This window comes from Colias croceus, chromosome Z (genome assembly GCF_905220415.1).
Source record: "Colias croceus chromosome Z, ilColCroc2.1".
Classification (NCBI taxonomy): Eukaryota; Metazoa; Arthropoda; class Insecta; order Lepidoptera; family Pieridae; genus Colias; species Colias croceus.
This window is the reverse complement of record NC_059568.1, coordinates 2,147,471-2,164,688: the sequence shown is the minus strand read 5'-3', so window position 1 is coordinate 2,164,688 and position 17,218 is coordinate 2,147,471. Positions and strand designations below refer to the sequence as shown.

At 32.9% G+C, this 17,218-nt stretch overlaps 1 protein-coding gene across 2 annotated transcripts; it reads right to left on the bottom strand.

The window, feature by feature from the left end:
* Window positions 1-9,150: 9,150 nt before the first annotated feature.
* On the bottom strand, window positions 9,151-14,334 carry LOC123705359 (beta-parvin). 2 transcript variants are annotated; one of them, XM_045654104.1, is made up of 8 exons: window positions 14,199-14,334; window positions 14,009-14,128; window positions 13,801-13,890; window positions 12,911-13,182; window positions 11,815-12,005; window positions 11,322-11,436; window positions 10,025-10,268; window positions 9,151-9,388 (listed from the first exon to the last, which is right to left on the bottom strand). In XM_045654104.1, the coding sequence occupies exons 2-8, from the start codon at window positions 14,124-14,126 to the stop codon at window positions 9,312-9,314; spliced, it is 1,107 nt and encodes a 368-aa protein (XP_045510060.1). In that variant the 5' UTR covers window positions 14,127-14,128; window positions 14,199-14,334; the 3' UTR covers window positions 9,151-9,311. The 2 variants fall into 2 exon arrangements, with proteins under 2 accessions (XP_045510060.1, XP_045510059.1); XM_045654103.1 differs by having other exon boundaries at window positions 14,308-14,326.
* Between the last annotated feature and the right edge of the window lie 2,884 nt (window positions 14,335-17,218).

Sequence of the window (17,218 nt, the reverse complement as noted above, 5' to 3'; positions counted from 1 at the left end):
TTCAACCATGTCTCATTCAATAAACATATATCAATATCTTTTTCATTTAAAAATTTTATAAGAAGAGGTTTTTTGTGATTTGCACCTTGGACATTGAATTGCGCAATACGTAAAGAGGGAGTTCTATGAGTACTTGTATCCATTATGTTGACAAATTTTAAATGAGGACATCTTTAATTAATGAAGAAGTAATTGGTTAATATACTAGTTTAAATCTAGCTTAGGGCTAGATTGTCTGTCAACACTTAACCTAGGTTGATGTATATAATTACTACTACATAAAATTATAGTAGATCGATGGTCTGATACCGAACATGTACCAGACTGGTTAATATTATATGCTATTAACATAGCAAGTTCTCGCTTATATCTAAATGGCAGATACACTGTATCCTTTGTCAAACAAAAAGATTTTGTACAAGAATTAAGGTCAAAATATATAAATGCATCACTATGATGATTTGTTAAATTATATAATTTTAAGTTAATATTATAGATAAATTTATTTTGATTTTGTGTCAAACCAGGCAAATATGGTAATGTACACAACATAAATTTGCATTTTGTCTCACTACTAATTTTTAACATTTTTTGAAATCCTATATCAATGTCATGTTTTTTTAATTTAAAACTATCTCCATATAATATAATAACAATACTATTTTCATTAAAACTAAAATTATCTAATGAACTCATGATATATGTAAATGAACTATTAGGAGTACAAAAATTAGTTACTTTATGCCCCAAATTGTTAAGCAAAGCGCCAAATCCCTGACCTATATTATCTGACAACACAATAAATTGTTAGAAATAGAATTGTTTCTGAATGATATCAATATTAAAATATTTTGTGTAACAGAACATTGGCTTAAACAATGTCAGTCGTTAGTAAATATTGAAAATTACAAATTAAAAAGTATATACTTTAGGACACAGGCTATTCACGGAGGTTCTGTTATTTTTGTACATGATAGTGTAAAATGTAAAGAACGAACTGACATTGTTGGTCTTTCTGTAGAACGGACCATTGAACTGTCCTGTGTGGAGCTGGAGCGATATATTATTGTTTGCGTTTATAGACCCCCTTCCAGTGACTATAATATGTTTGAGAAAGTCATGGAAGAAATATTAAAGCGTCTAAGCAGGAGTAAAAAAAAAGTTATAGTATGTGGTGATTTTAATATTGATTTACTTTTACAAACACAAACGGCTACACGAATTGTTAATTTATTTCAGTCATTTAATCTATATAAACTTTTTAACGAACCCACACGAATTACACCTACTTCTGCAACCTGTATTGATAATATATACTGTGACTGCATCTGTTTAGAGAAAAATATTCTCAATACATTGACTTCGGATCACTGTGGCCAGAAAGTAGTTTTTGAATGGGATTGCATACCTACATTTAAAAGGATTAATGTTAGGCCTATAAGTAAAAAAGGCATTAATAAATTTAGAGATAATATTAATAAAAACCTGCCCGTACTGAATGATCAATCCTGTAATAATAATCCTTGTGAAATGTTTAAAAATCTTTTCAATTTAGTTCATAATGAATTTGAAAAAATATTTAAAGTTAAATCTTTAAATATACCAAGGATTTACCATTTAGTAAATGGGCGACACCTAGCATACATAGGTGTAGGATCGTTCTTTATGAGTTATATGGTATGAAGCAATATAATAAAGACCCATCTTTTCTTAGTTATGTTAGAAATTACTCAAAATTTTTTAAAAAAGTTTGTTTTACTGCAAAGCGTTTGTATATCAAAGAAAAAATACGCGACTCTGATAATAAAGTTAAAACAGTCTGGTCTATTATTAATGGTGAAATGGGTAAAAGCAAATCAAGTAATACCATAAAACTTGTATATAATGACAGGGTTATTGACAAAAGTGCTGATGTTGCGCTTGCTTTTGAAGAATTCTTCAGTAGTGTCCCTGCTACTATTACTAATAGTTTAAATTCGTCTTCAGTACTTGCAGAAACCTTTTTGAGGGACCATGTTGCGGGGTGCAGTACATTATTTGAATTACGACACGTAGGTAACTGCTAGTGATATTGTTACTGCCTTTAAGACGCTTAATCTAAAAAATACTTGTGATCTTTGGGGAATGTCCGTAAATTTAGTTAATAATATAATAGAAAATATTGCGAAAAATTTAGCTTTCATATTTAATAAGTGTTGTGACTATGGTACATTTCCTAATTTACTAAAGCTTAGTAAAGTTATACCTCTATTTAAGAAGGGCGATCAAGAAGACTGTAACAATTATAGACCTATCTCTATTTTACCAACATTAAGTAAGGTATTCGAGAGGTTGATATTAAACCAATTGAGTAGTCATTTTGCATCTAATAATTTACTGCACACCAAACAGTTTGGTTTCACAAAGGGGCGCTCAACCACAGATGCTGGAGTTGCACTTCTAACACATGTTTATAAAGCATGGGAAAACTCAAAAAATGCTCTGGGGATATTTTGTGACCTCTCCAAGGCATTTGACTGCGTTGAACATTGTACTTTGTTACGTAAACTTAATCACTATGGAATTACAGGAAAAGCCCAGAACCTCATAGCGTCATACCTGCATGATAGGATACAGACTGTAGTTGTTAATGGAGAACGTTCTAGCGGTGCGTCAATTAACATTGGTGTTCCACAGGGGTCCATTTTAGGTCCCTTCTTGTTCTTGGTATATATTAATGATCTTCCCTATTATTTGCAGGATAGGTGTGAAATAGTTCTGTTTGCAGATGATACCTCATTAATTTTTAATGTGGATAGGCATGACCCAAATGTTGACGAAGTGAACAGTGCTCTTTTACACATATCTGAATGGTTTACTGCCAATAATTTATTATTAAATGCCAAAAAAACCACTTGTGTTGAATTTTTACTTCCTAATGTAAAAAAGTTGAACAGAGATATTACCTTGAACGGGGAGGTATTGCATCCTACTGAGTCTACTGTATTTCTAGGGTTAACATTGGATGAGAAACTACAGTGGGGAGCCCATGTCAACACCGCTGCAGGTAAGCTCAGTTCAGCTGCATATGCAGTCCGAAAAATAAGGCATCTCACTGATGAAGATACGGCTAGATTGGTTTATTTCAGCTACTTTCATAGCATTATGTCCTATGGAATTCTACTGTGGGGCAAGGCTGCAGATATAGAAACTATATTTATCTTACAGAAAAGAGCCATTCGCTCTATATATAATTTACGTGCTCGGGACTCACTAAGAGATCATTTTAAGAATACTGGTATCCTTACTGTACCATCACAGTATATATTTAATAATATTTTGCATGTTCACAAAAACGCCGACTTACACGCAAGAGTAGGAGATAGACACGATTATGGCACAAGGAACAGGAATAGAATTGAAATGCCATTTTTCCGATTAGCTAAAGTAAAAATTCATTTATGGGTCAAGGTATACGCTTATACAATAGAATTCCTCTCAATATTAAAGAGTTTAGTAGGTAGTTCTAAATTTAAAACTTATATAAAAAATGTACTAGTTCAGAGAGCGTACTACAGTATTCAGGAATATATGGACGATAAAGACCCATGGAGGGTTGTCGCGTAAAAACCACAGGACAGTTCTTTGGCATATTATGATATATTATGTATAAGTTAGATATAAGTTACATATTATGTAATATTGACATGATTTTAAAAGAGCAACTATGGAGTTTCTTGCCGATTCTTCTCCATAGATACTGCTTTCCGAATCGGTGGTAAATGGTAAATGTTAAAAATACTTATGTAATGACGATTCGAAAGTGCTACTAAATAGTAGTCTAATTGAATAAATAAATGTTTGAGTTTGAGTTTGAGTTTGGGTTCGTTATCACTTTTATTGCCTATTTGGACCAGTGTGTGTACTAGGGCCATAAGCACATCACTGTTTCCAATGATTTGTGATTTTATATTGTGAATATTTACATTCTTTAATACAGGTTTAATATTTACAGACTTATTTACAGGTTTTTGTACAATATTTACATTTTTATTTACAGGGATGCCACGTGATGGCAGAGAAGGGAAGTCAGTACTTTCTTTTGTCTTAGCAACACTAGCATAGGTAATTTTATTTTTCTCCTCTAATATTTTATTCATTTTAATGGGACATACTTTAGAAATAGCTAAATGAGGTCCACTGCAATTCACACAGCAAATCTCATCTGCCCCTTTAGCCAAGTGGCTTTCTGTTAGCGTAGCGTTCAATAGAATAGACTACGAATCAGGGGGGGGACACTTAGAACAAACTGACATTTATTAAAGAAAGCCACGCGATCTATACTTTGGCGAGTAAAAACTTATTTAAATAAGTTTATATTAAATCCCCAAAAGATGGCATCGCACTTTCCGAAGTTTTTGCAAAGTGAATAAAGATATTTAAATAAATGGAAATTATTCTTTAAACATTGTTTTATTTTAATAGATCGAATGCATGTCTTACTTTTTTTCAAATTCCAATAAATAATTTTGCGATTTCAATCGCTTCATATGGTATCAAATTAATAAACTTGCAACATCTTCTGAAAGCTTCTCAGTGTTGTCCTATATGAAATCAATGCAGTAAAATAAGGCAAATGAAAACCTTTCTTTATTCAAAGTTTATATGAATTAGAACAATAATCTCAGATTTTTAATTCAGTACCTATCTTATCTAGAACTATAATTATTCAGGAAAATATTTTACATAAAAAAATAGTGCGTCTAACTAAATAAAATACTGAAAACGTCTTATTTAATTTACATGAAAAGTGTTAAATATGATTTATTAATTGGTAACATTGACTAACTTTTTTTTTGTAATTTGTATTTGATAATTCTGTCATAAAATGGCGGCGACTATACGTGAACGGTGAAGTTTATTTACGTTAAAATTACTTAATTAGTTCATTTTGTTGATAGGTAATCGTGTGAAGTTTATAGTTCTCGTGAAAGTGTGGTGAAAGTGCGTTGAATCGAGCCCTACGTTCAGGCTTTCAAAACGTTTTACTGAAAATTATGTGCACGGACAGTTTTGTTTTAGATAAGTACTCAAAAATATGTAATATTACAATATGTGAAAGCATTTAAAAATAAAGAACTAATTTCTTTTATTGTCGTTTTCTTCATTATCCTTAGTAAGTACTTCAATTTGTTTTAAGAAATTTGACTGAATTATACCAATTTAGCACTTCCAAATATCTCATTTTTAAAGACTCCGTATTTACATTCATATAATGATACTAATATAAATACTAATTATATAAGCTAATTATCTTGTAATTATTACAACTGAAAAGTTTTTTTTTAAATCACCTAAATCTTTAAAAACCATCCATTTTGTAATCATTTAGATCTTAGTCTTATTTCTAAAATGTTGAAAATAAATGATAATAAATCAGTTGTAGGTATTCTCTGAAACAATATCGCTCTCCTATTTCAATAACGACGCAAATATAATATGTGAGCATTTATTCCAGGCACATATTATTTTTGCCTGAAATGATTATTCAAATTAAATTGCGTCGTTATTTATAGAAGAGTAGTGATAAAAAAAATATACCTACTACCTATGTATATTAACGTATATATGTATGTAGGTATATGGAATTAGTTCTAACCCCAAAATCCAGAGGGCTCATTGTCGCCAGTCAAAGTCAAATAGGTTGGCCTTCATATGCTTCAAGAGGGCTCTCTATGCCCTATTATACATTATACTCTTTGCTACGAATGTATGAGATTGACGTAGGCTGTATACGCTGGACTGGCTATCCCATACAAAATGACAGCTATTTGCTGTGCCGATTCAAAGCGCCCCCGGTGAAAGTTCTGAGAACTAATAAGATTACAAATTTCGTCGCTTCGTTTTGTTTACACAGGTTTAACCTCTGGATAATCTGAGTCTGAATCAAAAATAGTGTCGGTAATATAATTTCTATCATTGTAGTTGATATCAGAAAAGTTTTTATCGATAATAAACCATTTGTTTTACATCACAAGTATTAGTTCCATTCCCCCTCACTGGCCTCACCGTTGTGTACAACAGTATTGTACTAACAGTATTGTGGGATGTGGCTCCGGAAAGAATGAAAACCACAAAAGTTTGTCTTTGCACCGGTATGTATATGTCGTGGTCATATCGTAGATTTGATCATTTCATGATATGAGTGGCCATTTCACGAAATAGTCGCATATCGTGAAATGGCCAACATAGTTTGATCAGATCGTTAAATCGTCAACGTTTCACGATTTGGTCATCCACATTTGGCCAGATCGTATAAAATATAAAGAGTCCATAAAATATTAAAAAATTTCAGAATAACTATATTCTAAGTTAGTGCCGCGGCAGCTGCCTGCGAATGCCAGAAGCGAATCGTTTTTGCAATAGAAAACAGGTTAGGTTAGACTTTGATAAACAACGCGCCAGAAGCGGATCGCTTTTTAAAAAACAAACAATTATAATAATATAGTAGTAGTTTCTTAAATTATTTTAATTAAGTCGCATTTTTTCTTAAATACATATAAGATATCCACATTTTCCATAGTACTCGTACCTCTTCGTCGTAAATTCTTTGCTATGACTTTCTTCATAATATTGTTATTAAACGAATTATGAAGTTTTTAACTGCGAATAATTTAATTTTCGCCAGCGGCCGCCATCTTATCACATAAACACAGAGCTTGCAGCGCCTCTACCAACGATTAATGTAACTATTTTACGATACGATCAAATAATTTTGATCATTTCATGAAAAAACCGTGCGTTAATTGGCCATATCGTGAAACGATTTCTTATCATTGATCTGCCCAAACCACATCATGATGTGGCCAAACTAAATTGGCCATTTCACGATATGCGACCATTTCGTGAAATGGCCACTCATATCATGAAATGATCAAATCTACGATATGACCACGACATATATAGAGCTAGAGTGGTTACATGTTGCGGAAGAATTCTAACAAATACCCGCGGCCCCCTCATTAAAGCGGCTCGACGGAACACAGTGGGGTTTTAGTCGGTAAGAATCCGACATAACCCACGGCTCCTTCCCCGGGGGCCGTGGGTATCTTTGGAAGATTTCCCCACTATAAAAAAAAAAAAAAAAAAAAAAAAAAAAAAAAAAAAAAAAAAAAAAAAAAAAAAAAAAAAATGTACATATTTTCTTCATGCATAGTTTTTTAGAATTATGAGTTTTATGGTAAAAGAGATAAGTAACGAAATTTGTTTCGATAATTCAATGTAAGTTAATAGCGAGGATAAGCCACACGATTGCGAATATAATATAATTGTTGTATTGATATGGAAGGTTACAATAAGACAAAGTTTATATTTAAAAAATGATTTTCAAACACTGGTTTACATTATTTTAAATTGTAGAAATCTAATCATTAAAATCTCAGTCCAAAGGATTTACAGAATCACGGATTATCTCTATTTCTGATATCGTAGAATGATCAGAACTTTCATTATGCTCTTATTAATTTTCACTTTCCCCGCTGCAATCTGCTACCTGTGTAAATAATCATTTTATCGGAAAATTCAAGTTTGAAATAAAACTAAGAAGTGTATGTAACAGCAGCTCTATTTTTTTTAAGGTTTCCTTTTTTTTATATTTTCGTGCTTTTCTAGATTGCGTAAAAAATAGATGCGATCTTTAAACATACTGGACTCCTAATAGGTACTATTTGTAGCTATCATTTTGGTAGAAAATATGTCAACATAATTTAAAACTCATACTGCCATATCTACTTATAGAAATTAAAATATAGTCTCTTTTTAACTTGTAGTCAGATACGGTATTTACAAATATATTTATTGAAAGGGCTACAAACTGAAACAATCGATATTTATTTAATGTGAATTGACATCACTTTAAACTTTTTTCCATACTATATTCAAAATCTGTGGATGTGTCACCCGCTACTATCGATCCCCCTCAATACCCTCGTAAACACGCTTGATGGGGGGGAGCCATTTCGAACATTTTGTATGAAGTTTCCTTACTGTTTGTATATGTATATTGTGGCAGGGGCTTAGTTTCCTAACTGTATGTACGTAGTATATATCTGTCAACTGTGGTGATAGTGAATAGCTGGGTCCACACCGGACGATCCACCGCGATCCTATCGCGCGCGGCAGGCGGGCGATCCAAAGATGCGGGCGGTGTGGACGTGCCGCGTGCGATCCGTTAGCGGGCGGTTTTTGTGTTCAACTTCATCTGAAACTAACTCTGCGTACAGCTGCGTCCCAGATGCCAATCGATTTTTGTAAAATTGTTTCACCCAAAACCATCGATTTCTTTTGCTTGATTTTTTGCACAAACATTTTATTATACTTAATAATAAAAGTTACTGCTGCAACTGCAAGACGCCGCCGTTGTACGTGTGACTCCATATTGTACAAGAGTTAGACTGGCTGAATCACGGATCGCCTTAGGATCACTTGGAGCGCATATTTGGGATCGCAAGTTTTTAAAGTGGATCGGCCTAACACGATCCATGCACCGCAATCCTGGATCGCGGGATCGCTGGATCGTCCGATGTGGACCCAGCTGTTGACACAAGAATGACGTTGAACATTGACGTTGAATTTATTGTAGGTACTCAAGTACTGTTTAATATAAGCATTTTATCAACATAATATTAATTGGTGTCGTAATAATCTAGAAATAAAACGCAAACTCATATTAATAGTTATTGTATTTCATAAGGCACTTATGACTATTGTTAATAAATTACATTTTCAATAAAACATTAACATAATTGTATAGTTAGCGTAAGCAGTTACATTTATGTTAATAAAATTGAACACAATATAAAATTAATTTCATTAAGTATATACAGGGTTACTTGTAAAATACCAGCAACCTCGCAGGACAAGATAGCTAACATCATAAGTAACAACATATTTTGTTCTACGACTTTTGGCATAACGCAATAAATTATTTTTAAATGATTTTTTAAACTTTTATTGTACTCTCCTAACATTAATTGTAAGTCTATGTTCTATTCATTATCGGATGGACGACGCGACGCCCCCTTTCCCCTCCCGTTCGCTTCTTGTTTACGTAATTTTTGCGAGGCGTAGAATTTATAATATTCAAACGGAAAATGAAATGAATGTTTATTTTTGTATGAAAATAAAATCTAACAAATTATCAAAAGTCGTAGAACAAATGATGTTGCTTATGATGTTAACTATCTTGTCCTGCGAGGTTGCCGGTGTTTTACAAGTAACCCTGTATAGATACAGTTAAAATAACATGATGGCACATTTCAAAGTGATGCAAGTTACGCCATATTCTTGTACTTTGTGAACAGGTTGTACAAAACCCTGAGTGTTGATTTCAGATCGAGGTTCACAATATCTGGAAAATAAATAAAATCTTATATATAAAAATGAATCGCAAAATGTGTTGGTAAGCGCATAACTCGAGAACGGCTCAAGCAATTTCGATAATTCTTTTTTTATTATATTCCTTGAAGTACGAGGATGGTTCTTATGTAGAGAAAACGTAAACATGTACCACGGGCGAAGCCGGGGCGGAGCGCTAGTATTAAATAAAAATGTAAACATTTAAAGAGTTGACTGCCTCCTTGGTGTTGCAGTTAACAATGTCTCGGCGTGGGATACAGAGGGTCGAACATTACTAATAATATTTATTTATTTACACTTTATTGTGCTGGCATACAAATAAATCCTTAAAATTAAAACTTATAACTAGTCTTAAGAGTGATCTCTTCCAGGCAACCTACTGTGTGGAGTAATAGTGTACACACGTAAGAAGTGAAACTTCTTTATGAGTTTTATGACCTTATTTTTCAAAAAATAATTTATGCAACTTTACAGAAATACGTCGAATCACGCGTGGTAGGGATAAGAAAAAGATGGCGCGTAACGGAAAAATGTCACGCGTAACGAAAAAATGTTACACAAAATTTTTTTCCAACCCCGATAAAGAAGTTTCACTTCAAAAATAACATTATTAGCAAGATATACCAACCTTCAGGCCTGGCCTTGGGCTTGGCCAAACCCACGTCTTGCATCAGCTCAAAAGCAAACGAGACATTGTGGACCTTCTGGTCAAAGTCCTGCGGGGTCAGGTGGAAATCGAACAGTGGCACGAAGAAACCTTCGAGTAGACCCATCAGCAGCACCAGGTAAACCCCGTCGTGGAACTGCGAGTCCAAGTCGAGGACTTCCAAGTTCACCTTACTGAGGTGCTTGTTCACGAATGTGATCAGCGACTGAGAAAGGGAATTTATTTAGTTTTGTTGTTTCTTTTCAAATTTTAGTCTGCTAAGTCAAAAAAAATTGGCTGATTTTAAAATAAATTTAACAAAAATACACCTTTCATTTGCATATATCATAATTTCACAATTAGTAAAGAGCGGCTATTTATATTTTGTTTGGATACAAATATCATATTAGCTATATAAATTACTAGCTGCGCTCCGCGGTTTCACCCGCGTGGCTCGGCTTCTGTTGGTCTTAGCGGGATGATATTATATAGCCTATAGTCTTCCTCAATATATGGTCTATCTAACACAGAACGATTTTTTTTACATCGGCCCAGTAGTTTTTGAGACTAGCGCGTTTAAACAAACAAAAAAACGTTTCAGCTTTATAACATTATTATAAGAATAGATAATGTGCATTTTAACATTCCAATTTTATTATTTACTAGCTTTCCGCCCGCGGCTTCGCCCGCGTTTTCAAAGAAAAACCTGCATAGTTCCCGTTCCCGTGGAATTTCCATGGAATAAAACCACAGGAATAAAACCTATCCTATGTGTTAAATGTAAATCCAAGTTACACTCATATGTGTGCTAAATTCATTGTAATCGATTCAATTTCGCATTAATAATATTTATAATATATAGCCTATTAAAGCCTTCCTCGATAAATGGGCTATCTAACACCGAAATAATTTTTCAAATCGGATTAGCAGTTCCTGAGATTAGCGCGTTCAAACAAACAAACTCTTCAATTTTATAATATCAGTATGGATGTAATATTTATACGAAGATATAAATTAATACCCTTTAAATTAGTAGTTTATTATTTCTAAAACAGACAAAGTCACAGTCTTTTATATAAGTTAACTAGCGGTCCGCCCCGGCTTCGCCCGTGGTACATATTCACGTTTTCTTTTCATAAGAACCATCCACGTACTTCAATGAATATAATAAAAAAAGAATTAAAGAAATCGGTTCAGCTGTTCTAAAGTTATGCGCTTACCAACACATTTTGGGATTCATTTTTATATTATAGATATATAGATTATAGATCTAAAATACCTTCTTAACAACTTGCAGTTTATCAGGCGCGTGGTCGAACAGAGCGTCGAAGGCATCTCGTTCGCACTTCATGCCGAGATCGTCGTACGTCGTTGTTATGTCTTCGATGTATGTGCTGTACATATACAGATACATTATTATACATCATTAATTATGGAACTGTTTATAAACTCGTTTTTTTTATAGCTATATATTTATTTAGCTTTGCTCTAAACATGCTGTCTCACACACACATACACACACACTCACACAGAGATTTTATTTAATTCTTTATTTTCTTTTATGTTTTTGCATTGTATTCATTCATATTGTTTTATTTCTGTTTCTGTAATAGTGTTAAGGAAGAGCGGAACCTCCTGACACAAGCATTTTATTTGCTTACTAGGAGTTCTGCCGTGGGTGTTTAGGCGTGAAAAAGATACAAATAGATAGCAATTATAAGTAACAGTGGAGTGAGGATTTTCTACAAAAAATGTATAAATAGAAACCTCACCGATGTGACAGCTGATTGGGAGCATCCTTCTTAACGACAACGACGTTGACACTAACGTTCTCGGGCAGGCGTATAGGCGCGCGGAAGTGTCTCGCGAGTGCCACAAGCAAATGCAGTATCGAGACTACATTCTTAGAGTGCACTGAGTCCACGCTCCACTGTTGCACTGGCTTCGGTGAACCGTACAGGACCTGATGTATCGTCATATATTACATTGGTTAATAATACAAATTTATATAGTTTAAGAAAGAACAAAAACACGCTTATGAGTAGTATGATCCTTGATTAAGCCACAAAATAAAGTAAACAAGAGTAATTTGATAAAAATTTATACAGGGTGTAATTGTTAAGTGTGCACAGGCGATTTTTCCCTAACAATTACGGATAACAAAAAATTTTAAACTGATATCGAAGGTACTTAACCTAATGAGTAAAATGGCCGCAATAAATTTTTAAAAATAAAACGAGAAATATTAAAAAAATTATCTTTAAACCCTCCCATACATTTAGTATGTGATATGAATATCCCATGTACATTTAATATGAAAGATTTTAGCTTTATCTTTCTTTTTTTGGTTTTCTGCTTTAATTACTTCGCAAATTTGAAGGGAAGTTCATTTAGAAACTTTAAATAGAGCTCCTCATTGTATTGCACAATGAGTACGTCATTTCGAAAATCTGCTATGAATACAAAATGTATGGTAAATCAAATGTATGGGAGCGTTTAATGTAACATTTTCGGATATTTCTCGTTTTATTTTTAAAAATTTATTATGGCCATTTTACTCATTAGGTTAGGTACTTTCGATCTCAGTTTAAAGTTTTTAGATATCTGCAATTGTTACGGAATAATCGCTTGTGCACACTTAACCATTACACCCTGTATACTCTGCCCATTATAATTTTTTTCAAAGTGATTATTCTATTCAAAACACCTCATTTAAGAGAAAATGCCGCTCAGTATAAATAAATCATACACCAAATTTAACAAGACTTATAATCCTTGCTTTACACAAAAAAAAAACACAAACTAAAGGATAAAAAAATTTAACAATTCACAGTAATTTGGTCATTATGAAAGCAAGCTAGAACATACCCTGTTGACATCTCTCAAAACAACAGCTAACTTCTGTCGCTGCCCCTCCTCGCTCTGTGTCACTTCAGGCACATCTAGCTTTGTCTCCGTCAGTTTCTCTAGAAGTTTCTGCAGCACTTGTCCATCATACAGATCCTCACTGATGTCCTTCACGATGATCCTCTGTGCGGCTAATTCGTCGTTAATCCAGTCGATGAGGACTTGGATCAACTCCTTGACTCTGGGGTCCTCAAGAGACCTGGGCTCGATTATTGCTCTTTCTTCATTGTCATCTATTGGAAGGTATGAAATACAAAAGATCATTTATACCTTTAGAAATTAAACTTTAACTTTTAAACTTATTTTAAACGCGATTTATTCATTATATTATTTTCCCGACGTTTCGAACACTTTACAGCGAGCGTGGTCACAGAGAGACTCATTTATACTTGGTAAATACCTTTTAAAGGCAATTAAAAGTAACTTGAGCTGTATTATGGATAATCTAAACCAATGATTAATTGGTTGTGCATGAAGGGAGTCAGCCAGTTTATTTGACTTGTCAACTGTAAGATCTCAATGTATGTAACTGGGAAGTTATATGAATATATCCCAATACATTAAAAGAAAATGTAATAAGTACATTAGTACAAACATGTCATCTCGGTAACATTTATTATAGTTATGAGATTAACTAAATGGAATTCATGTTATAATATAATGTTGACATATTATATATTATATGTACATGTATATTTTACATCTATAGACCATATCTTTTATTTACACTACATGAAAAATCTTAGGACCAAAAAAAGCAAAAACATAAATTGAACTGAATAAAAATGAACACTTAAAATTTAATGATTAATCATTTAAGGATGCAATAAATTATAGTACAAGCAACTCACGTAAGCTGTATTCTTCTGGCGGAATTTCTGGTGCTGTTGGACTTCCTGGCGAATCTATAGCAAATTTACCTTCCGCCTGAACCTCTTGCACTAAAACCAACAAAAATATTATATAATAAAAACAAATACACCCTTCACAAGGCACACATGGCCCAATCATGTTCTAATTCTAGCATCCCACGTAAAATATTTTGGTCATATAACATACCTTCCTTTATACGCTTCTTGCGACCAATTGTACCAATTTTATCCCAAAATGACTCCTCTTTATCTTCTTTTTTAGGCAAAACAGGAGTTCGAGGGGATTTCGGGCGTGGCGACGACATTTCTGAGGAAAAATTACCTCATATGAATCACAGGAGCCTTTATAAAGTTATACTTTATACTACACACTTTACTTTAGAATTCTCGAAAATGACAGGAAGGTCTAAAAACTATAAAGTAAATAAAAATAAATAAATTAATTCAAAATCAATTAAAACAAATATAGAAAGTCACTTCTTTGACCTTTCATCGCATATTTTTGGATCTACGCAAGAAGCTTATATCTAATCAAGTATCTAATACACTGGAGATTTCGGTATGAACATTGACGTGTAACAAGAAAATATTGCCCAGTTCATGTTTTTTATCACTTTCACACCTAACTTGGTATTGCCACTGTTAATACGAAGTTTTCCCAAGGCTACTATGTATGCTGTAATATTCTGTGCAAAAGGTTAGTTTTTGTACATGAGTTTGTTGATAAATTGCCAAAAACGTCATTCAGAAGCATTGTTGGATGAAACAATTATTATTTATGCTAAATAAAATAAGTATCTGAACCAATTATTAAAAAGCGATATTCCCTGATTATGGGTAGTCACCATAATAAAATTGTAGCAACTCTCACTTTGTCAATATGGCATGTGTGTCAAAAAAATTGCGTCGCTTCGAATATTTAAGTTAATATTGTTGCTTATTTAATGAATATTTTCCGAATATAAAGAATGCATTGTATTGTGCAAAATTGCAGAAGCGTTTGGACACCGAATTCTGGCATAGAATTTCACAGGCAAGTGTATATTTACGTTATTTACAATATTCCTCAATACTCCTGCATTTACCTGTTTAGAATCATTTCAATGGCAAAAATTGTCTAATTTAGCATCATTTTAGTAAGCAGTCATGTTAAATTTGTTATTTCCCCAATACTTTATCATTTTTCAACAAGTTTTCAATAAACAAATTTAACAAGTAAGGTAACCATGATGATGAGTTTTTATGGATAGCGAGGAGAATATATTGTAATAACAATATTATGATGAAAATTTAGAACACCATTTTAAAGATTGTTACTAGTAATGAAACAACACACGACATCGGTATTGCACTCACATGTAGTTATAAGATTGTTCGTTTTTACATTGAAATTTATACTTTTTTAACTTACCTTATATTTTTTTGTTTTACGTATTTCAGCTTTCCAAAAAGTAAAATAAAAAGAAATATATGTGCCCATCAAGGTTACTGAGGATTACGACCCAGAAAAAAATACCTTTTGAAAAATAAACTTTGTAAAGTTAGCTGAAATTTGTGCAAGGCCGCTAAACAGTTTTTCTTTAATGATTTTGGCTTGAAATTGACCAGTCGAAGCAACGCGTTTCAAAAGAAGATCTGAGTAGCTTACAATTTGGTAAACAGCATCTGATGCAAATCACAACTTTCCTCTATTTACAAAGGATGCTAATGCTATATATCGGTTCATATCCAAGCTTTGTAGCCAAAAGTTGTTTAAAACTATCATTCTATACCAATTAAAATTGTATGTACCTATAAAGTATGACCATAATATTATAATATAAATACTGTTAAAAATATACCTTTGTCGTTATTATTTATAGACCATGATTTTTAGTTTTTTCTATTTTGAAAAATCCTGAATTTACAAACCAGCGTGGTCACTCAACAGAAAGAGACAAAAAACATGACTGACGTCATTCTAGATCATATTTTCTTGTTACAAGTTATTGGTCATAGTGCAATCTCCAGTGTATTAGATATAAGCTTCTTGGATCTACGAGAATGACGTAAATAATAAATTATTGTAGTCTATACCGGTTTATTATCTATGGTCTATACTCGGTTACTCGGTTATTAAATCATGGTAAATCCTGTGGTAAATCCACAGTAAAATCTGTGGGTAAAATAAAGTTAAGGGCGTAAGCAGAAAGAAAGCTGGAAACTTATATGCGCTTATCGGCGCTTGTCAGCGCTGGTAGCCCGCGCAGGAAAATATATGAACACGCGCCTTTCACGCGCCGATAAGCGCTAAACGCTAAGACACAGAACACTAGTACTCCTAGCGGAGCGCTAATATTAACAGTAATCCAAAAGTAATAATGCGCATAGAAATCTTCGTCACTGTTCGGCAACTGTCATATTCTCGGAGCGTCCGAAGATGATATCTATATAGAGCGGTTAAATGCATTTTCTTCATGCATAATTTAGTCAAATTATATGTTTTGTGCTAAAAGAGATTAATACGTGTGGGTAAGTAAGGATTTTGTTTCGATAATTCCTTGTAAGTAAATAGCGAGTATAATCCCACGATTGCGAATATAATATTATCTTTGTTGGATTGATTTACTTGGAAAATTTTATATAGGTAAACCAGAATCTGATGGCAATTAGGGAAATCAAAATTTTGAGTGTGCAACCCTAGGGAAAATGGACTGAACGATCTTGATACTGCTTATTTTTTATTTTGTCCTCAATATCATTAGTCACATTACATAAGTGGACAATACTGTACTTAATAATGAGATATCCACTTAATATTATGTAGGTACATACTTACATGTGTAATATAGTTACAATTATACATATTACTTTCACACAGGTAATACATATTATTATTTACACATACCTATATTTGTAAATTCATTACCAGTATGCCATGTGAAAATATCGATATAATGATAATGTAGATCACAAGTGATAACTGCGTTAAAAACAACCGACTTCAAACTTGCACTTGCAAAATTTACAAGTACCTACAGACAAAAATGCTCATAAAATAAAAACTACTGGGCCTATCCGAATAAAATTTTTATGGGACCAATTCGACACCATCCCGCATCAAACAAAAAAAGAATCACGTAAATCGGTTCAGAAACCTCGGAGTAATCGGTGTACATACATAAAAAAAAAAAAAACATACCGGCCGAATTGATAACCTCCTCCTTTTTTTTGAAGTCGGTTAAAAACTGCTTATAATTTTTTATAAAGTAAAATAAAAATAAAATAAAACTATGTTTATTTTCGTAAGTATAAACAGATACACACATTATAAAATTGACTTGGACAGCTTGGACTTGAAGAATAGCCGTATTGGAAAATCCTGTAATAAGTTTTCATAAAATTATATTCTAATCAA